Source organism: Macrobrachium nipponense, chromosome 29 (assembly GCF_015104395.2).
Source record: "Macrobrachium nipponense isolate FS-2020 chromosome 29, ASM1510439v2, whole genome shotgun sequence".
NCBI lineage: Eukaryota > Metazoa > Arthropoda > Malacostraca > Decapoda > Palaemonidae > Macrobrachium > Macrobrachium nipponense.
In genome coordinates, this window is record NC_061092.1 from 9177218 (window position 1) to 9201304 (window position 24087).

General features: G+C 36.7%; 1 protein-coding gene and 1 long non-coding RNA gene across 2 annotated transcripts in view; one reads left to right on the forward strand and one right to left on the reverse strand.

Moving 5' to 3' along the window:
• LOC135206100 (uncharacterized) overlaps window positions 1-24087 on the forward strand; it is a 120408-nt gene that overhangs the window by 36777 nt on the left and 59544 nt on the right. The window contains exon 2 of the long non-coding RNA XR_010312677.1: window positions 10531-10616. This is a non-coding gene — a long non-coding RNA (uncharacterized LOC135206100). The remainder of the gene's footprint in view (window positions 1-10530; window positions 10617-24087) is intronic.
• LOC135206093 (uncharacterized) lies at window positions 2896-10781 on the reverse strand. Its single transcript, XM_064237320.1, has 3 exons — window positions 10376-10781; window positions 7648-7777; window positions 2896-7247 (listed from the first exon to the last, which is right to left on the reverse strand). The coding sequence occupies exons 2-3, from the start codon at window positions 7739-7741 to the stop codon at window positions 3985-3987; spliced, it is 3357 nt and encodes a 1118-aa protein (XP_064093390.1). The 5' UTR covers window positions 7742-7777; window positions 10376-10781; the 3' UTR covers window positions 2896-3984.

Here is a 24087-nt window from a genome sequence, read left to right on the forward strand (position 1 = left end):
CCTCTCCCAAGAAATGTTTCGTAGTGCAACTGCTTTGAAGTTTTCCAACTGTTGCACCTCTCAAATATTTTTACTCTCACCTTCCCTTTCAGCGCTGCGTGACCTCATAGGTCCCAGCGATTGGCTTCAATTTTATATTCCATTTCATTCTGAAGTCAAAATGTATCAGCCATTCATAAGAAATTTAAGATCGTATAAAAAACAATTTTTAATGAACTAACAAAAAAGATCTTACGTGATATCTGTACTACTTTACATTTCGGTGAAATAAATCCATAGCTAAATAGGCGTGGAACACCGTCAGCAGAGTCCCCTCAGCGACCGCTTGGGTCAGCACAGGTCGCGCGACCCTCGGGAGACGTTAGCGCTGACGCCAGCGTGGTCAGCTTGGCAGGCATTTCGTCATCCGGTTGTCAGCTCGTGACGTGTGGTCTTGTAAGGTTTTGTGTTAGATTTCCAGTGGCTATTTTTTTTTTTTAATTACTGTGAGGGGTTGGGTATTAGTACGTATATATATGAATCGTTCTCTCTCTCTCTCTCTCTCTCTCTCTCTCTCTCTCTCTCTCTCATTTGAATAACCAATGTAAATTGGAAATAAAATTTGAATATGAAATGACTCTCTCTCTCTCTCTCTCTCTCTCTCTCTCTCTCTCTCTCTCTCTCTCTCTCTTATTTGAATAACCAGTGTAAATTGGAAATAAAAGTTTGAATATGAAATGACTCTCTCTCTCTCTCTCTCTCTCTCTCTCTCTCTCTCTCTCTCTCTCTCTGCTTCATTTCCGCCCAACAGGGGCACTGTGCCCTGTTGGCATTTGTAATTTATGAACGGAAGCGGGCCCTCTTCTTTGAGAAACATTCTATTCTCTTATCATCGTCATTTAAATCCCTTCCAATCCCCCCCTCTCCCTTACCGGTAACACTTGTATGCTTTCAATAACTTCTAGGGTATTTCTTCCATTATGGGATCCATTTCTGAAATTCTATCTATGCATAATGTTTTAAGTTATTTTTTTTTTTTACCCAATTTTCTTACCCAATTTTTTTGACCCAGGTTTTTTTTACCCAGTTTTTTTTAAAGTTTTTTTTTAACCCAGGTTTTTTTTACCCTGTTTTTTTACTTAGTTTTTTTTACACAGGGTTTTTTTTAACCAGGTTTTTTACCCGTTTTTTTTGACCCAGGTTTTTTTGCCCAGGTTTTTTTCTTAACCCAGTTTTTTAACACAATTTTTTTTAAAAACCCATGGTTTTTTTTACCCTGTTTTTTTTTACTTAGTTTTTTTTGTTTTTTGTACACGGTTTTTTTTTACCCAGTTTTTTTTACCCAGTAACCCAGGTTTTTTTACCCTTTTTTTGACCAGGTTTTTTTGGCCTCCCAGGTTTTTTTTACCCAGTTTTTTTTAACAGTTTTTTTTGACAGGTTTTTTTTTTTTTACCCAGCTTTTTTTTTACCCTGTTTTTTTACTTAGTTTTTTTTTACAGTTTTTTTTTACCAGGGTTTTTGGACCCTTGGTTTTTTTTTTACCCAGTTTTTTTTTACCCAGGTTTTTTGTTTTTTACCCAGGTTTTTTTTTACAGTTTTTTTTACCCAGGTTTTTTTACCCAGTTTTTTTTACCCAGGTTTTTTTTTACTCAGGTTTTTTTACCCAGTTTTTTTACCCTGTTTTTTTTTTTTACCCAGTTCTTTTTACCTAGGTTGACCCCGACCCGGTTTTTTTTTACCAAGGCTTTTTTACCACGGTTTTTTTACCAAGTTTTTTTACCCAGGTTTTTTTACCACGTGTGTTTTTAACCAAAGATTTTTTTGTTTTTTTTTACCCACTTTTTTTTACCCAGTTTTTTTCTACCCAGTTTTTTTGACCCAGGTTTTTTTATCCAGTATTTTTTACCCAGGTTTTTTTTACCCACTTTTTTTTACCCAGTTTTTTTTCTACCCAGTTTTTTTGACCCAGGTTTTTTTATCCCAGTTTTTTAATTTTTTTTTACCCAGCATTTTTTTTTACCCAATACCCACCCCTTTTTTTTACCAGTTTTTTTATTTTTTTTCTAGCAGTTTTTTTCCCGGACCCAGGTTTTTTATTTTTCCAGGTTTTTATTTTTTTTACCCAGGTTTTTTTTACCCACTTTTTTTGACCCAGTTTTTTTTTCTACCCACTTTTTTTGACCCCGTTTTTTTTATCAGGAGGTTTTTTACCCAGGTTTTTTTTTACCCACTTTTTTTTTTTTACCAGTTTTTTTTCTTTTCAGTTTTTTGACCCAGGTTTTTTTTCACCCACTTTTTTTTTAACCCACTTTTTGTTTTTTTAACCCAGTTTTTTTAACCACTTACCCAGGTTTTTTTTGCCCCACTTTTTTGACCAAGTTTTTTTTTACCCACTTTTTTTGACCCGTTTTTTTACCCAAGTTTTTTTTACCCAATTTTTTTACCCAGGTTTTTTTTAACCCGATTTTTTTTACCCAGTTTTTAATTGGTTGGGGGGGGAGGGGGGGGGGAACCAACGTTTTTTTTTTTTTTTTAACCCCCCTCCCCCCCGAAGTCTTTCAAACTGCCTTCATCTCCTTTATAGTAACATAAACTTTTTAATCTCCTACCTCTGTCATTAGTTAAAATCGTGGGTAGTTCATCACTGGTTTTAATAAATGTGTACATTTTAATTGACGTAATGTTAAATAAAGTTAAAAAAAAAGCTTTCATGTACCTAGTGGGTAGCATCGGTGTAGTCGATTGGCCGAAAGTGAAAGTCCTAGAACCATTTTTGGCTGAATGTACACAATAAAAGTGTAATTCAACCTTTTTATTCAACATTTCATCCAAATCTTCATTAATGAATAATAACACCATAGTTTAAAGTAATCTCATACTTTATTTATTATTTGTATGGAACAGTACAAGTTCAAACAAAAAACTTCACTGTAAAGTTAATGATACCACTCACTTCGTAAGTACGTAAGGACAGGTTTGTATGTATCCACTTCCCGCGGAAGTATTTCAAAAGATGAATCGGTCATGTTGAAGATGATGATGATGATGATAATATTCAACACAAATTCAACAAAATAAGCGCTGATGCTTTTCATGTCTTTGATTTTGCAACGCAAACATTTAGTGCAGTTGTTGCTGGTGATAATGCAACACACACACACACACAAACACACACACACACACGCACAGCGCTCAGTTAGTACAATGCAGTTATGAGGCTTGAAAACACGAAGGCACACAGACGCACAACAGACAAGTGTTTTTAAGAATGCAGAACTGCACCGCAGTATATTACCACTTACTTAGATGCAATACGTATTACGATAAAGCACCCCATTGGTTGCATTGTCTCTGGCAAACTTAGGATTGCGCTGTCATAATTCCTGCAAACTAGGCAGACGAGGGTACGTTTCGGATGTGAGAACGTTTTGTAGTAGATTGTTCAGAGGACAGATTTGTCAGTGTTTATGAGGATGAGAAGGAATATCCAAGTTTGCCGATGACACGAGAAAACAAACTTGAGAAGAATGGCAACAATAAAGACACACGTAGTACCACACAGAAGAATCAGGAAACATTAAGCGTGAGGGTAGTGAAATTATTCAAAGGGGTAAAGAAAAGGCATCAAATAAAGACGCAAAAGATATTTTGACGGTAGAGGATGGATACTCTAGGCCCATTTTACAAGTGATCTTACCTTGAGAAAACTACACCTGGGTAGGACACTAATGTGGAGGACGAAAAACTAAACCAATGTAAGACATGAAGTATATTATAAATAATTTTAACTATAAACTTAATAGTGACATTCTCTTTTCAGTTTCTTTCATATGGAACTCTTAATGCCTTGGGGACAAAATGTCTTTTCTAAACTTGTCTCTAGTGAGAGAATTTTCAGTAACACATTCAGTCCGGTTATTCAGGCGCATTAGGAAACAATGTGTACAGATTTGTAATTTGAAATATGAGGGACTTACAAGTAATTGTTTAATTGCAGACTTTATCTATATAATGCCAGTGTACTGAAAAATGGTACACTTTTCTCTTATGAATCTAATAATGTCGCTGTCTGGTACATCCCTTTGCCCAACAGCAGAGCAGACACTTTGGTAAAACCCTTTGGCATGTATGCTTGTATCTACTCCAGTATTTTTCAAAGGTATCACTTGAAGATTACCTGAAGATGAACTTGCTGGGTTGAAGTATGAGTTGGAGTTGTAGGGATTACTGGTAAACAGTTGTGAGACCTTATTACTTAGTGCTGGCCTAAGAGAACTTGAAGATGAGGCCTGAAATGGCCCAGTCAGAGAGGGCTTTGAAATCTGGTGTGAAAGAGAACTTGAGTGTTGGACTATTCCCGAAGGATTTGCAGAAGTCGTACTACCCCTCACTGGGTCATTCAGCCTCGAAGGGTTTCTAGTTATCCTATTGAGTAAATTTGAAATACTGTGACTGTTTGGCAAATGGGGCTTGCTTTGATGAGGAATTGGACTCAAGTTCACATGCTTAAGTTGGTTCACTTGGTGGGTTGGCGTGAAAGGCACTGGAAGGTTGAGTAAAATTGAAGGATATCCCAAACTTGATTGGCTTTGGACCTTTTGGGGAAGCTCTGTGGACGATCCTGAGTTGCTTGGTACAGGTAACGCGTTTTTTATTGCAGCATTTCGTAAATCACTAATATAGTTATTGGGTAGATTTGTGTAAGAACCAGGTACATTTACTGGTCTTGGATGTAGGCCAAAAGGAGAAAATGGTGTGAGGTTTGAGTTACTTGTGAAAGGTTGTCTTTCAGGCAGGGGATGACCTATACTTATTGGGTTATATCTTGAATTATAACTGAATTGACTTGCTATGTTGTTGATGGGTAAATTGTCTTGAAGTGATGAGCTATCTGGTGTGTGTGATGGACCGGCATTAACAGTTAACATTTCTGACAGCCTTTGCAAAATACTCCCACTGCTTCCAAGAGGTTCCTGTTGAGAAACCTTCGCAGAAAATGTGTGCATTTCATTTTGGTGCAATTGGTGAGGTTTTGAAAAAGGCTCTGGGTTATTTCCAATTTTCTGTATTTGTATGTATTGAGTGGTTGGGACTCTCAGCCTAGGATTAAGTGAAGAATGACTGTCAAGGATTTCAGATTCGCTCCTGTTCAGTTTTATATCTGTCACTTCATTCTGAACCCATTCTTTGGGTAGTAAGTGCATGCTCTCAGGAAAGTTGCTAGGAATACGATCTTGTAGAGTCTGTACTGGATTTGAAAACTCTGATGAAATACTGAATAGCTGAATTTGACTCAAAACAGTATGCTCTTTTGCAGAAGACGTTCTACCATCTTCATCGTTATCGGCACTGTGTTCACTTGTTGGAAACTCTGTCTGGTGATCTTTGCTTTTTTCTTGGATGTTGTTGAGTATGTCATCTGGGATCAGGATTTGATTCTTTTTATTGCTGTCACTTCTTATATTGTCCTTTGTATTCTCAAGTGGCTGCTCATTCATGGCCAGGAGAGCATCTTCGTTACTCAGGATTAAGTCCTTGACCTTTTCAAAAGCATCTCTCGTAGAGTTGTTGTTCGAGTCATGGAGTCCAATGAAAAACAACCTCTCAGAATCTGGGACATCAGAGGTGCTATTTTGCAACATACTCATGTAGTGTTCAACAAAACTGCTGGCAGTATTTGTAGAGAAAATGACATACTCAATTGATTTTCTTCTTCTCCCAAATACTGGAGGTGCTATAAATGGCACTGCCAAAGCAGAGACTGTACCAAAAGCCATAGCCGCAGCAACTCCGAGGCCACACCATTTGTTTTTCAAGCACCCTGGGACACTAATGTTTATTCCAGACTCATCACTCTCCCTGATTTTTCTGTTGAGGGAGGCATTTGCAAGTCTACAAAATGGATTTTTCAAGCACCTTTGGATAGTAATGTTTATTCCAGACTCATCACTCTCCCTGATATTTCTGTTAAGGGAGGCATTTCTAAGACTACACCATGTGTTTTTCAAGCACCTTTGGACAGTAATGTTTATTCCAGACTCATTACTCTCCCTGATTTTTCTGTTGAGGGAGGCATTTGATAAATGACTGATACTGTTTTGGAATGCTGGACTGTACTGGAGGAGAGGTATCACTTCTTCAAAGCTGGTGCTTTGCCTCAGCTTACTGTTTTCTTCATATTCCCTCGTGAGGTAGTCATGCAAATTTCCTTCCTGTGTATTCAGTCTAGTTTCTGATGGTTGGAGAGAGGATTGCTTGAAAAAAGATAAATTTGGCAAGTCACTCGTGTACTCTGAAAAGGAATGTACATAAGGGTTGACCGCGTACGGCGAGGGAGTTGGGGTAACGGAACTGTTTCGATTTTGAGAAGTTAAGTTTCTCACAATGTTGATAAGTGATTTGATGCTAACTGGACGGTTAGTGGCTGGAAGCAAGGAGTGTGTTGACGTCTTGTCTGGGTGACCAGCTGAGAAATTTGGGAAGAGTTCACTGGGGTTTGGGGCTGGTGCTAAATGGTAAGGTGCTTTGTTAGGTATTGTGAAAAACTCTTTGTTGGGGTCTTGAGCTCCTATTCCACCTATATCAACTGATAGTGGAAGAAATTCTGCCCCAACACCTCCATAGATTGGCTTTGCAGTGACTGTTCTCTCAGACTGAATGAGGAAAACTGCATCGTCCAGACTTAAAGGCATTCCTTGAAGGGTTGGGTTACCAACACCACCGATAGCTTTAATTCTTGGATTTTCAGCTTTTGACTTTAACACATTTTTAATTTGAGTACCATCTCTGACTTGATATGTAGACCCCAGAGGCTTATCATCAAATCCATCAGAATTCACTGTCCTTACGCCGTCAGCAGATGTTCTGAGAGTTTGAAAGCCGTGACTTTGCACACCTGTTCTGAGTTTATTTCTGATGTTTCTAGTGTGTGTTATAGGGGAATCTTGTCCTGAAAGAAGGCCAACTGCCGGAGCTTCTTGGTTGGAAGTCCTGGTCGTCGGAAGGCCTTGGGTCTGTACATAGTCTAGTCTTTCTCTCTCTTTATCAGAGGGGTTTGCGATATCAAAAGCGTCTCCCAAGTATAGCCCATCATCGGTACTTTCTTTGGCCACTAGCTCAAACTCAGATCCCGCCGGCCAGTCGGGTTGTGGAATTGTATCAACTTCTGGCAACTTATATAGTGAATCGGGTTCTGTTTCCTGTGTCGTTTGTTCTACCTTGTTGTTCCTTCTTCGCAGCATACGAGGCAATTTCTCAGGAGAATCATCTGTAAGATAGAGATGAAGTTAGTTTTGTCTTTCAGACTCAACATAGCCAGTGATTTTATAAAGGCTTTTGGATTCATACCATTATTGATATTCTGTTTACTTATGAATGAAAATCCACTTTATTAGCATGAAGCTTTCGTTTGATGTGACCTTCCTAGAAAATTCACTGTTGATAGCTTAGTATATGTTTATATGAGTTGTGACAGGTTATTGAATAATGAGCAGTGCAGTACAAGATTACATTGAGATTAGTGCACTTGGACAACTTTCCAAAAAACAAAAAAATGGTTTTATTCGACTTTTATATTTAAAACTTGATAACATACTGTTATATTTAAAACTTGATACCATACTGAACTGCTGTGAGACACAACACACTTTTGTGTGTCTGAGCATCACCTGTGGAGACCTCCTGTGCTGTTGATATGTCCACACACAGATGCAAGAAGGTCCACACGAGCCAACAGCAAGTATGCAATTTGAGTGATGCCATTATCCCAAGATGGTCTCAAGCAGGAATCGTTCTTATCTGTTGGGAAACAAAACTAGACTGAATTATCATCTCATTCCAAAAGTAGTTGATTTATCCCGGGACAGTTAACTATACTTAAACTTGTTACAAATTTAATTAAGTATAAGTGTGTGTGTGTGTGTGTGTGTGTGTTAGAATGAAAATATTTAGAATAAAAAAATGTGCTTTTTGCGATAGAATAAAAACAATTTAAATTAAAATTATTTTTCTTTGGTCCAGTGGACTTTATGAATATACGTAACACCGCTTGAGATAACAACCATGTCCTGTTATATGTAGTTATATGACAGTGGATTTTACGGAACCGTCAATTTAATGAGATCGATTTTATCATGCATAAAACTGATTGTGTTTTCCGTCTTCAGCGCCATTTAATAGATCGCATTTCTATAGTTTAACCCCATCTGAAATCACTGTTTTTTTTTTTACAGCATAACTTTAGTTGAATTGCTTGCATGACGATAATTTCATTTTTGCCATTTCGAATGCGGAGAGAATTTAAAACTGTTTAAAGGAATTTTTTATATGTTGATTATCACGAAGCAGTATTTGTGCTTTACTGTATAAGATTGCTCTTGCTATTCTGAGTTATGAATGCGGTACAAATATATAAAAAGCGATCTTGAAGAAATTTATTTTTGCTCTTCAAGCACATTTCTAAGTCAAATTTCGCCGTATTCACTTATATAAAGTTGAAGCTTTTTATTTTTACGTTTTTTGCTCTCTCTCTCTCTCTCTCTCTCTCTCTCTCTCTCTCTCTCTCTCTCTCATTCTAGACCACCACACGGCAGGCAGTCAAGTCAGATAGGTGTGTGTGAAGTGTATTTATGTGTGAACTCTAATTTGAAGAGAGAATAAAATATATTAAGAGAATTCCTCCGTGCCTCATACACACAGACATTGATGAGAAAGTTAACGCCTGACAGTCAGAGATCTTGGTCTCAAATTCACGGTGGTTAATTATTTAGGTTAAATATATATATATATATAATATATATATATATATATATGGATAATAAAGATATATATATATATATAGATATATATATATTATATATATATATATATATATATATATAGATATATATATATATTTATATACGAAGGTTTTTCGATCTCTTTATCTCTGTTAAACCTGTTTGGAGGGGATTTTCAAACGCACCTGTGATTATTAATTATTATGTCAATTTTCTTTCTCTCTCCTTCCCCAAAAACCTGTTTGGACCTAATGATTTGTTGATGTTTGCCCAATTGTACTTGAACTTTCATTTAAAGCATAGCTCGCAACTGACTGTTATAAGCAGAAATATTATTATTAATATTATCAGGTACCGTAACAAATTGCAATATATTCATTTGACTCCATTTAACAAATTATTGGCGGAATGTCAACATTCGTATGTTTGATCCTTTCCCAGCTGTTGTGAATATTTCTTTCTTGTCATCTTTGTCAATACCATCTGTTTGATGTTAGTATTTCCACCATCTTGACAGCTGAGGTTCTTGTGAGTTTTTTCTTTAGTTGTAAGGTTAGTTAAGAAGCTTTCTAGGTATTTGGTGCCCTCTTTAACTGTTGTACAGCTTTTTACCATTGCATCTGGGACTATATTATTTATTTATTTATTTATTTATTTATTTATTTGTGATTTTACCCATTATATGATATCATAAAGCTTAAGCTTACTCATGGCAAAATGTAAAATTCGTTCAGTTTTCATCATAAGATTGATGTTAGTCACTTTCCGCTTGAGATTTTTTTAAATTTTTATTTTTATTATTATTATTATTTTTTTTTTTTTTGCAATCAGTTATCAGTATGCCTCATAACTGTCAATTTCCGTTTCAGCGCTGAATGACCTCGTAGGTCCCAGTGCTTGGCCTTTGGTCTAAGTTGTATATGCAGTTCAATTCTTCCATGTCTTGATGAGTACACATATTCTTTCTTCAGTGGTCGCACTCACAGAAATTAATATTTGACACTTTATCCACCATCGTTGGAAATGGTGGCTTATCAGTAATTAGTTTGGTGTAGTCTCGTCCCTCCTAATTTACAAATTACTCCATCACTCCATGTATTTTATTCCTCTCTCTCTCTCTCTCTCTCTCTCTCTCTCTCTCTCTCTCTCTCTCTCTCTCTCTCTCTCTCTCTCGCCTTCCCTAAGTTTCCAGTGTACTAGGCGTATAAACACCAGCATACGTCTATTTGTTATTAATATTCCAAACTCATCTGTATAGCTACATTTACTATTTCATGTATACATTTGCCTTTACTGTCATTTACAGAGAAATGGAATAAATGAATGACTAAGTAAATGGGTAAATGGATGAATATTAAAAGCAAAAATTTTATTCACGATAGGTCTAAAATGGTTTCATAGGCTTACCTTAATCGTCTGTGAAACGGGGTCTTTGGTCAGTTCGTTCGGAAGTAAGTTTTAGGACGATTTTTGCCGTCCACGCACATAAAACTGTTGTACATACATATTGTCCTATATTATTATACATTTGAAGAACAAAGGAAATACTACAGTACAGAGCTAAACTACAAACGCATTATCACCTTAAGACTATACAAATTCATGTAGACTCACTTACCATGCAATCCATAGAACCCCCAACTGCTAGTTGGGAGACCGGTGTTGCCAGGGTACTTGCAACCGTCGCTGTGCACAGTCACTTCCTGTAAAGCCTTTTGTAAAATGAACACCTTGACGTCTCTCGGCACACTGGTGACTGTCTTCTTTTTCCAGACCAGACTCGGCACCAGCGTCGGGAGTAGAGGAGAGAGTGGACTAGACTCATCATGACCCACTAAGTCATCTTGGTAAGCCAGAAGGTGAGCGTTGCGTTGGAAGTTCTGTTTTCAGATGGTAATGTTTGCATAAGTTTGTTTTCCCTTCAGCTTTGATTTCGTGCTTTTTAGAGTAATCTTCTACAAATGGTTTTATAAACTTTGTTCCACGCTGATTTGTACGAAGTATGGCTTTGGTTCGCTCGACGCGTCACTCTTCGTACCGGATGTGGCATTGGTCAAATGTTCTCCCACGCCCCATAGCAAAAGCTCTCGTTTATCAGATAATAGAAACCAACACCTCATATTTGTTTATTTGTCAGTTGTAAGCATTCCCATATAAATAACTTTAACGTTATTTATTTACGTAAATTAAAGTCCTTAAGTGTCCGCTACGAGGAGAAGACACCGCTAATCCCACTACATTCTGACAGGAATGTTTTATTTATTTAAATGTTTTTGTTCATACGTCAGGAGTATAATAACCTCTAAACGTTCAAAAGTATGCAATGAAGAATGCGCCATATACTCGTCGGAATATTCGGTCGTGCATTCCCTCCAGGCACCGTGGTCATGCGTTGCTGTCGTGGCCATGTTCAGAATGACACAAATGGTGGTCTCTAATTGTGCGTCTGGGAACCGGAAGTCACGGCGGAAAAGCGGTTAGCGCATGCGCTCAGTGTTGACCGCTAAGTATTTGTGAGAGGCAGATTTCTTGGGCTTTTAATTATATTTTTAAATCACAGGATACCAAAGACATTTTCTCCCTTCATTTATTTCAATGTTAGTTTGTTCTATGTAAAGAAGGTGAAAAATACTTTATTTATGATGATTTTCAGCAGTAATTTGAGACGTCTTGAGATAAGAGCTTATATATATATATATATATATATATATATATATATATATATATATATATATATATATATATATATATATATATATATACACACACACACATATACAGAGAGAGAGAGAGAGAGGAGAATCCCAGCGCTTATGCTCTGTGATTTATTAATGAAAATGGGGAATACCGCAAGGCACTCGAAGCATTGAAGACATATCGGCCCATTGTGCAGCCACCCCCAACCCCAAAACCCCACCCCACCCCCCTACCAAGATTGCGGTACAGCGCACAGTGGCGTGATCGGTATGGTCTTGACTTACCACCTCGGTGGCCGCGAGTTCAATTCTTGGGCATTCCATGAGGTGTTAGAGATGTGTATTTCTGGAGATAGAAGTTCACTCTCGACGTGGTTCAGAAGTCACGTAAAGCCGTTGGTTCCGTTGCTGAATGACCACTGGTTCCATGCAACGTAAAAACACCATACCAACAAACAAAGAAACATGAATTGCGGTACACCGTCTGACACTCTATCATGGCACCGTCGGCGGCGGTGAGAAAGCTGACGGTCGTCAGGCTCGTAAAGAAGCTTCTTTTTTTTTTTTTTTTTTTTTAGCTGATGCTTCTTTGTTCATTTGCGAATAGTACGTGGATCAAGATAACCCTTTTAGGTAAGCTTACCTTTTTGCATAAAGGAATTTGATATATATATATATATATATTATATATATATATATATATATATATATATATATATACACAAAGGTTTTTCGATCTCTTCTCTGTTAATCATTAAATTAAGGATTATATATATATATATATAGATATACTATATATTATATATATATATCTATATATATATATATATATACTATAGATATATAGATATATTGTTACGAAGTGCCAAGCATCTGGGTTACCTTGCATCAAAATATTACCTCACCAAAAGCCAGACACCTGAACCTCATAACACGTTTTAAACGACTGAATACTCTAAAGGCAACAGTGATCCCTTAACACTTACCAGTATTGCAGAAAATCAGACTAAGTTCATCAAACAGGTGTGAGGTAATCTTGTAAGTAATTAAAATTAATCAAAGGGCATCACTCCATCAACAACTTTAAAAGTCTAAGTGATTTCCCTGATTTCAGAAGTCTAAGTACTTCCCTGGTTCTAAGTCACTTCAAATAAATTGAAGGAAAGCAAAATCCAACAATTACCACTCTATGTTTCTACCTAACATAAATATAATAACATAATTAAAATATACTTATATGGTGTAAGATAAAGAAAACACTTATAAAAACAAATAAATACAAAATTTATTATTAAATTCAAAATTTATAAGTGAAATTCATATATCAGGGAAAATTACTGTTACTTGAAAACAAAGTAAGTTTAATTAATTCGTGAATAAAATTAAGTAAAATTAAATCAAAATTAATTTATCACAAAATTCAAAAAAATTAATTCAATCAAAATTCAAAAGTGTTAGGCAATAATGAAAATTTGAAATTAATTCACAAGTTGGCTAAACAACAACAAAACTTTAAAAGAATTCTAAGTAAAATGCAAATTAATTCATAAATGTTAGATTTAATTAAATGTGCAATGATTAAGCAATGAAAATAACTAAGTCAAATTAAATTGTGAATGCAAATGAAAATATAAAATAAAAAAGAAACTAAAAAGGACACACTTCAATAAGAAAAATGAAATAGTGCACAAACAATGGAGCAATCACAAACACAAAAATCAGCAATGTATAAAAAAAAGTGTAAATGTTTTCACTCAAAACATCAGTTTTTACCAAACCTTCGTAAACACCTGTTATTAGTTATTAGTTAACCACAGTTCCTAACAATTATTAGTTAACCACCACTCCCACTATCCATTATTAGTTAAACAATTCCTATCTGTTATTAGTTAAACACTGTTCCTAACCATTATTAGTTGCAACTAATAAAAATATAACACTTTACCTTTTGGTATACCAACTTCTTTCTCTGCTGCAGTCTTGTCTTACACAATTTCACAAAAACCAGGCGCCGTTACGAAAAAATAATCTGTCAGATTCCACAAAAGAAAACTAAATAATAATAAATAAACTCTAAGAAATATCAAATATAGAAATTCTCACAAGTTACGAGTGACCAATTTACGTTACGTTAATATAATCTCAATGTCGAGGGAGAGAGAGAGCGAGAGAAAGAGAGATCTGACTGCCTCAAGGTCTAAGATAGAATGGAATTTTCTTCCTTTACGGAAACTGAAGAGGGCAGATATGATACAAAACGTTCTTGTCACGAATGTTCCAGTAGCTTGGAAATCTGACGCAATCTTCATAAAGAAATATTCAATCTGCACGTGGTTTTGATCTAAGACATACGCGTACGAGTCCAGTCTCTTAAAAAAAAAAAGAAAGACACGTACCCGATCGAAACGGAGGTCTGAACGATAATTAAGATTGACATGTTTTAATAACAACGCAAGACTCAATTCTCTCGCTATCACACGCGTTGACAGATTTAGGAAAGCAAACGGATCTCGCAGACACTCCAATCTTAAAGTGTCGACATAAAAGTTAAACATTCATAGCTTCAAAAAGACAAAGAAAAATCTCTTTACGTTATATATATATTCTTTTACAACATGCAATGCGAAATCTAACACACATTTTAAAACATCCTGATTTTTAAGCTATCTAGGAATCTGAAAAAATTGTTGCACAATCTTACATGACATTTCAAAGAGGGGAAACATGCATTTTGAAAGTTAGCAATATAAATATACCTCCCCCCAGAAGATTTTTTATCACGGTGTTGAATCCAACGATTCGCAACGAGATAAATAATCAGCAACTACATTGTTTTTGCCACTAAGTGCTGCACTCTTAAGTTATACTGTTGCAGACACAAAAGACCACCTGGTCAGTCTTTGATTATGATTTTTCTTTTTCTGGGTATAAATGATAGTGGATTGTGATCAGACAACACTAAAATTTCTCATTCCTAGGTCTATTCACATACACTTCAAATTTTTTCAATGCGGTGATTAAGGCTAAAGTTTCCTTCTCAATTGTCGAATATACTTTCTGATGTTTTTTCAATTTTGTAGACATGAAGCACACAGGATGGTAGATATTATTTTCATCTTCTTGAAGTAGAACAGCTCCAACACCACAGTCCGACGCATCAACTTGTATCACAAATTTCTTGTCGAAGTCTGGAGCTTGAAGTACTGGTCTTGAAGTTAAAATGGCTTTTACCTTCTCAAAGGATTCTTGACACTTCTGGAGTCCAAATAAACTTAGCTTTGGGGACTAGTTAAGTCGTCAAGGAGCTACTATGGCTGAGAAAATTGGGCAAAAACGAGGATAGAAACCAGCCATGCCTAAAAATCTCTGTAGCTGTTTCCTGGTAGTAGTGGGGTAGCCTTATGGATACCTTCTACATTAGCATTTACTGGAGCAAGAAGGCCTTTCCCAACTTCAAACCCAAGATAACTCACAGTTGTTGCCTTTCCAAAATCACTCTTCTCTAAGTTGACTGTTAATCCTGCTTCTAGTAGTTTCTTGAAACTTTCCTCAGAATCTTCAGATGTTCTTCCCACGTTGTAGAGTAAATCACGATGTCATCTAGGTATACACCTACTCCTTCTATTGATCCTAGCAGTTGATCCATCACTCGTTGAAATGTTGCGGGTGCATTCATCAGTCCAAACGGCAGAACAGTATACTGATATAGTCCAAATGGAGTAATAAAAGCTGACAGCAACTTCGCATTCTCATCTAAGGGAATTTGATAATATCCTTTCAACAAGTCTATCTTGGAAACAAACTTGGCTTGCCCAATATTATCAAGTAACTGATCTATAAGAGGCAAAAGGATAATTATCAGCCACACTGATAGAATTCAGCTTCCTATAATCAGTACACGTCCTAAAGGAACCATCCGGTTCTTCACCAATACACATGGAGAACTAAAGTGACTTGAACTGGGTTCTGCTAATCCATGTTGCAGCAAATACTCAAATTCTTTCTTCAAAACATCTCGATGATACGGTTGATAAGTGATAGGCTCTTTGCTTGAAAGGTCTTCCATCTTCTTGAATCTTGATTTCATGCTTGGTCAGATCAGTACGTCTAGGCACATCTGAAAAATTTCTGGAAAACTTCTAATTACGTCACTTAAGTCTTCACCTTGTTCAACACTCAGATGTTTCAATTTATCCTCCAAATTTTCCAGAATTGAAGAATTATTCATCTTGCTTGCAGTTCCCAATTCGTAGCCATCATCGTCTTCTGTAGATAAAGTTGTTTGGGTTACTGACACAGTTTCAGTTTTAGTTTCTGAGAAATAAGGTTTCAAGAGGTTCACACGTATCTTCCTTTGCTTCTTCTTTTCTGGTGTTTCAATCACATAGTTCTATCCCTTAACTTCTGAATTATCTTGTAAGGACCTTGAAAATTTATTAGTGAGGGGAAATCTCTTGACAGGTAAGAACACTAAACACTTGTTGACCAAACACTAAAAACTTCTTAGCTTAGTCTTAGCATCAAATCTCCTTTTCATTTCTCTTGACTCATTTTCAATTTTTCTAAAGAGAATTTTCTAATCTCTTTCAACCTTTTCCTTAAATTCTTCACATACTCTCCTTGGCTTTCCTCTTGATTTCTTCCCAATTTTCTGCAAGAATCTTCAACGGTCCTCTAACTTCTCTTCCAAAAATCAAAAATTATCTCATTAGGTGAAACATCCCATACTTTCTTGATAAGCACTCCTAATTTCAAACAACATTAATGGTAAACAAACATCCCATTCTCTTCCTGACTCAGAACAATACTTTGTCAGCATACTTTTCAATGTCTGGTGGAACCTTTCTAAGGCACCTTGAGTTTCTGGATGATAGGCAGTGGATAACTGTTGTTTCACTCCTAACAAATTCATCACATCCTGGAATAACTTTGAAGTAAAGTTTGTTCCTCTGTCACTTTGTACTATTTCTGGTATTCCAAACTTTGAGAAAAACTCCACAAGTTTTTCAACAACTATCTTGGCAGATATGTTTCTAACAGGGATTGCTTCTGGATACCTTGTCACAGTACACATTAATGTCAACAAATACTCATTTCCTTTCTTTGTCTTCGGCAGCGGTCCAACCATATCTATAATCACTTTGCTAAAGGGTTCTCCTCTAACTTCTATAGGTTGTAGGGGGGCTTTCTTGATGGTTTCATTCGGTTTTCAGCTATCTGGCAGGTATGACACTCACGACAAAACCTACTAACATCTTTGTGAAGTCCAGGCCAGAAAAAATATTTCATGATCTTCTCCACAGTCTTCCTGATTCCCATATGTCCAGACTCAAGAGCTACTGCAACCACTTGCTTTCTCAACAGATATGGAATCAAAATTTGATGATATTCGCCCCATACAGCACTCCTGGTATATCTGTAGGTCTATACTTCCTCATCAGTAAACCTTCCTTCAGATAGTAACAGGTAGGAGTTTGTTGCATATCTTCTCGTCAACAACTTGAAGAACAAATCAGTTAAACATGCATCCTTCTTCTGCAAGTCCATCAGCTTCTCTCTTGTCACTTGACCAACTTCAAGGGTTGAATTCTCAATATCTGCTAACTCAGCTACTGTAGTTTCACTACTGTCTTCAGCAACACTCTGACTACTCGGAGTCTCTTCAGGAACATCAGGTTCTTCTTCTTCAATCGTTGTCGTCTTCTTCATCTTCTTGGGAAAATCTCTTCTTGGTCAGCACTATGGGAAACTTCACTTCCCTGGAACAATTCTTCTAAGCACAAAGATCCTTCACTTGATCCTTTTTGTGTGTGTAAATCCTCAGTTTCTTCACTTACAGTCGTAGTCCTCTTCATACTTCTGGTAGTTACACAATTAGGAAACAGGTGGGAGTTATTCTTCTCCAACTCTACTGTAGGACTAATCCTCAATGGTTTGTCTGTCACTACAGGACAAGGAATAAATGGCACACCACCAACTTCATTCCCCAACAGAACATGTATACCTTCTACAGCCAGTGAGTCCTTTACAGCAAAATCAACATTCCCTGTCACCAATTCACATGATAGGTATAAGCGGCATATAGGAGTTACTTCCTCTCCTCCTATACCTTCAAAATAAACTGAATCCTCCGTGAGAGACTTCTCCAACTGAGGGTGAGAACCACGTACTACCACACTATGGTTACTCCCTGTATCACGTAATATCTTGACTGGTACCTGCATACTTCCTTCTTGAGTTGACAGCATACCCTCATAGATATATGGCTTAAAAGCCTCCACACTGCTAAACCACTCACTGCTTGAGGTAACATTTCCACTGGTTGCTAAACTAAACATTCAGCTTGTTTAGTTTCATTCTTCTGTGGAGTCTGATTCTTTCCCACACTGCTCTTCGTAGTTTGTTCACCTGGTCGCCTTTTACAACTTGACCAACTGGTTTTGACTGCTGTTGATTCCGGTAACAACTCTTGACTGTAGTGTCTACTCTTCCACACTTGAAAACAGACAACATTAGGTTTCTGTAACTGTCTTGAAAAACTGGATGAGGATTTCACATTAGTTTGCTGAGGTGTATTACTTGTGTACTCTTAGTAGTATCACTGTAGGTTTCCCATTAAATTTGTTCCTGTTATTTGGAAAAGACTTAAAACCTGGGCGTTGTTGACTCTGGTACTTGACATTGTAATTACGTTTACTACTGATTATATTGTAATCTTCACTGAGTGTAGCAGCTTTGTCAAGTTTCTTCACTTCTCTCTCTCTTAAATAGGCTCTTATATGTTCAGGAATTCCCTTAAGATACTGTTCAAGAACAAGTAACTCTTCTAACTCATCAAAAGTTTTTACTTTAGCAGCTTCTACCCCAACGTTTGAAAAACACCTTCTCACTTTGTAAGCATAATCTAAGAATGTTCCCTTCTCATCTTTTCTCAAGTTTCTGAATCTCTCATTGTAGTACTCTGGGGTCATCTGGTAAACTTGTAGCACACTGTGTTTAAGTACCTTGTAGTCTTTACACTGATCAGCTGTTAAGGATAGATAAGCACTTCTCCCTTTATCAATCAAGAGACTTGTAGCAAAACTGACCATTTATCCTCTGGCCATCCCATACCTGAAGCCACTTTCTCAAAGTGATCAAAAAACTCATCTGGAGCTTCTTCAGTAAACTTAGGGATTAACTTCTGTACTCTCACTACATCAAATACAGGGTCTTGATTACCTTGGTTAGGGTTAGAGGCGGGGTTACAGGTAATGTGGATCTAGCTCTTATTAATTCCATTTCCCTTTCATGTCTTGCAATTTCTCTTTCCTCTTTTATCCTTTCTCTTTCCTCTTCTGCTGCTTGTTCTTATCTTTCTCTTCTTTCTTGTTTTTCCATGTCTATTCTTTCTCTTTCAGCTTGCATTCTCTCTCTTTCAGCAAGCATTCTCTCTCTTTCAGCAAGCATTTTTAGCTTAATCAAATTCTCTTCTGCTTCAATGCGTCTAAGCTCTAACTCTGCATCACTTTTCTCTTTCTTTTCTGCTTGCTTATTTATGAGATCAGCACGTGCTAACGTTCAAACAACTCTTGAGCCAATTCTAACTCATCTTCATCAGTTATTCTACCAGAGTTTATCAATGATTCCATAGCAATACATTTTATTTGTGCCTTTACCATACTAGTAGACACATAACCACCACATGCCTCTGCTAAAGCGCTCCACTGTGCTCTAGACAGAGTGGTTTTAGACAAAAACTTGGATGGAAGGGGCTGCTAAAAATTCCTGAACATTGAACTGAGCCATTTTCCTCTAAGTTATCAACTTACAATTCAATACAATAAATGCAAAACAAAAAAAAACTATATGGTCACTCTCCTAACAAAATATATCTTAACACCACCAGATATTCTAGAGTGATAATGAAATCTGCTTTCCGGGTCTGTGGGGCACCATTAAACAATGTTACGAAGTGCCAAGTATCTGGTTACCTTGCATCAAATATTACCTCACCAAAAGCCAGACACCTGAACCCTCATAACACGTTTAAACGACTGAATACTCTAAAGGCAACATTGATCCCTTAACATTTACCAGTATTGCAGAAAATCAGACTAAGTTCATCAAACAGGTGTGAGGTAATCTTGTAAGTAATTAAATTAATCAAAGGGCATCACTCCATCAATAACTTTAAAAGTCTAAGTATTTCCCTGATTTCAGAAGTCTAAGTACTTCCCTGGTTCTAAGTCACTCAAATAAATTGAAGGAAAGCAAAATCAATTACCACTCTATGTTTCTACCTAACATAAATATAATCATAATTAAATATACTTATACTGGTGGAAGATAAAGAAAACACTTATAAAAAATTTTAAATACAAAAAATTTATTATTAAATTCAAAATTTATAAGTGAAATTCAATATATCAGGGAAAATTACGTTACTTGAAAACAAAGTAAAGTTTAATTAATTCTGAATAAAATTAAGTAAAATTAAATCAAAATTAATTTATCACAAAATTCAAGAAAATTAATTCAATCAAAATTCAAAAGTGTTAGGCAATAAATTGAAAATTTGAAATTAATTCACAAGTGCTAACAACACAAAACTTGAAAAGAATTCTAAGTAAATGCAAATTAATTCATAAATGTTAGATTTAAGTAAATGTGCAATGATTAAGCAATGAAAATAACAAAGTCAATTAAATTGTGAATGCAAATGAAAACATAAAATAAAAAGACACACTTCAATAAGAAAATGAAATAGTGCACAAACAATGGAACAATCACAAACTCAAAAATCAGCAATGTGAAAAGTGTAAATGTTTTCACTCAAAAACATCAGTTTTACCAAACTTCGTAAACACCTGTATTAGTTATTAGTTAACCACAGTTCCTAACTTTATTAGTTAACCACTCCCTATCCATTATTAGTTAACACAATTCCTATCCGTTATTAGTTAAACACAGTTCCTAAACCGTTTATTTAGTAGCAACTAATAAAATATAACACTTTACCTTTTTGGTATACCAAACTTCTTTCTCTGCTGCAGTCTTGTCTTACACAATTTCACAAAAACCAGGCGCCGTTACGAAATAATGTCTGTTCAGATTCACAAAAGAAACTAAATAATAATAAATAAACTCTAAGAAATATCAAATATGAAATTCTCACAAGTTACGAGTGACCAATTTACGTTTCGTTAATATAATCTCGATGTCGAGGAAGAGAGAGAGAGAGAGAGCGAGAGAGAGAGAGATCTGACTGCCTCGAGGTCCTAAGATAGAATGGAATTTTCTTCCTTTACGGAAACTGAAGAGGGCAGATATGATACAAAACGTTCTTGTCACGAATGCTTCCAGTAGCTTGGAAATCTGATGCAATCTTCATAAAGAAAAATATGCAATCTGCAGTGGTTTTGATCTAAGACATACGCGTACGAGTCCAGTCTGTTAAAAAAAAAAAAGAAAGACACGTAACCCGATCGAAAACGGAGGCTGAACGATAATTAAGATTGACATGTTTTAATAACAACAAAGCAAGACTCAATTCTCTCGCTATCACACGCGTTGACAGATTTAGGAAAGCAAACGGATCTCGCAGACACTCCAATCTTAAAGTGTCGACATAAAAAAGTTAAACATTCATAGCTTCAAAAAGACAAAGAAAAATCTCTTTACGTTATATATATATCCTTTACAACATGCAATGCAAAATCTGAACACACATTTTAAAAACATCCTATTCTAAGCTATCGAGGAATCTGAAAAAATGTTGCACAATCTACATGACATTTCAAAGAGGGGAAAACATGCATTTTGAAAGTAGCAATAGATATAATATATATATATTGTGACGTTTATAGATCTCTTCGTCTACCCAGTATTAGTTAATAGTTTGATTTGGAAAACGGCAGCCATTTTCCTCCAAATATCATTTGATTTTTAGTAAACGCGGGAAACCAAAACCCGCCAGCCAGAGATAGGGGGTTCCTAAGTGGGGGAAAATAGACTTGTCAGCTTTAGGGACGTATCTCGAAGGGGAGGATGTAGGCAGACTGGTACTTCTTAAGCCTATATCTAAGCTCTTTTTCCTGTGAACCCTGTGCTGGCATGTATGTTCTGTTTCCAGGATTTTGCCTGCTCGTCGGGGGTTAAGCTGACTCCCAACACCCAGGCAAAACACCTGCAATCTGCCCCAGTCGTCTCCAGACGTGACCCTCGGACAGATGTCCGACCACCTGCCTTCCATTTAGGCCTATCCATGGCGTTAGTTGTGGCGCGCCAAGAGACCCAGGCCTGAGACAAAGCCAGGCCACATTTTTCTACAAAGATCCACTGAACACAACATGCAGGTACGTCTTGTGAAACAGCATATTGCCAGTCCCTTACATCCTATTATCTATTTGATCTCATTTTCTCAGTTCAACTTTCCAAAACCAAAAAAAGAACTCATCCCTTTGTTCCCTCTCACTGCCCCATGGCCGCATGTTTCCCCTTGTGTGATCGTCCCAGACAAATGAAGTCATTGCATACCTCAGTGAAACATTAAAGTTCCTTTTCCCCAGTGTTAGAGAACGAAATAATAGTAACTGATAAAAAGAAATCCTTTTCCTTTTATCTTGGTTAATCTGGGATCCTTTTTCCAGATTCCCTGAGTCACGTGCGAAGTCTGTCTGCCCGCAAATGTTGCATTCCCGCAAGATTATGAAACCAGCTTTTATCAATTCCATTTTGAGCCATCTATATCCATTTGTGAAAAGATTATAAGTCCACGTGGGGACCAATAGCATTTACTTTTCTCCAGGCCAGTACGAGCCTTTTGTAAATAAATAGCTGTAAAGTATTTAGCTGAGTTTCTGGCGACCTGTTCCTCTAGAGTAAATATTCACTATAAATCAGTTTTACGGTAAGTTCAAGTAATTTCATCTCGTTCTCCCTGAACTTTTCCTGTTTACGTATCGTAGTTCTTTCAAGGCCAGGCTCATACGTAAAATTGTCGACCTCGCCGAGGATTTGAACCTAGCTTGCTTAAAAAAAGCTTGTAAATCGCGTTATCCCTTGTAAAACGAATGTAAATGTTTTTCAAAGCGGAAAAAACAAAGCACACTTGCGAGGGAAGACACACACTGGCTCACTGTAAGGTATACCATTCATTCATAATATGATTATTTTATAACCAATGTTAGCTTAAGGTACGTTTAAGTATTTTTATTTATGAAGTGTTTAAAAGAGTGTTAAGTGAGAAATATTATTATATTGTAACGGCGAAGCGCCGAGCGAATTCTGTTATTTTGTAAATGCATTGTTCTCGTCTGACGAGACAGAACACGTGTGTATAGATGCCAGAAAGTACCAGATCAAACTAGGAAGTGCTTTGCCAGGGTTTATTGTGTAGAAAGCCTAGCTAGTTAGGAGTGTTTTACTAATAGTTACGGCAAAAGAAGTGTACAATTCTTTTGTCTGTGATATGTTAGGGAATTCATTTTAACGTAGGTTTCATTCCAAGTGTTGGTAACCAAACTTAGCTCTCAGCTTAATTAAGCTGAGCGTACACGCTCTCCCAGGTAAGCTTCGCGCCTGCGCTGTCTCAACCAACCTTTGTTTCTCACAAAGCGGCAGCCATGTTTTATCCCTTTAAGCATTATCTCAACGATTTAAGCAAAGTAACGTAAGTCTTGAAAGTAACGTAAATAATATTATTCTCGGTACTAGTATCTATCGTTCTGCCAGAGAAATTAACGTAATTCGCCTTGAATAAGAAACTAGAATTTCGTGTTGTAAATCGCCTCGCGTTTACAGAGAATCAGCTGTTTGAAGACACGCTGCCCAGCTCGCTCACCGCGTTTCACGTCGCATCGCTCACTCGCTCGCTGAGCGAAAGTTTCATTCCACTTCGGACTAAACGTAACCTTTTTCCATTTACAAATGTTTGCTAACATCTCCTTTTAAAATCCTTACCGTCATTTCACTTGTCACAGGGACCTAGTATCCTTACGTAAAGTTAACGTCAATCTTCAAAGAGTAAAATGCGTCATTGTAGTAAATTCATATTGAAACGCAAATCATTTCATAAGCGCGAGCCGCTACCAGTAACGTAAAAATCGTTCACCACGAGCGCGTTATCATTTTCATAAAACGTTATCCAAAGCAATTCTTTCATTACACGTCTAACGTGTAAGTAAATCATTTAACGCAAGTTGCGTCATATTAAACTAACATATTAGTTCAATTAATACAAGGAGTTTTTCATATATCATTTTCACCCTCTCAGAGAGAGAGAGAGAGCGAGAGAGAGAGAGAGAGAGAGAGAGAGAGAGAGAGAGAGAGCGAGAGAGAGAGAGAGAGAGAACCCATTATTCACGAAGCCAGAGTACTACATTCATTACTTATAGCATGCAGAACTAACAGTATTTTAGTCTCTTGTGTCTTTATTTACACTGAGCGTGATACGTACGCGCCTGTGTCCATTGCAGTTGCAAGCTTTATTTTATATACCGAGTACTTCAGCGAGGGACTGAGCATTTCTAAAATTATCATCACCTGTCGTTGCCCGAGTGGTCTTTTCTAATTTTTTCACAAAAGACTTGCATATACTGCAAGCACCAACCGCACAGTGTGCACGCAAATTCATTACTTCCAGACAGGGAAG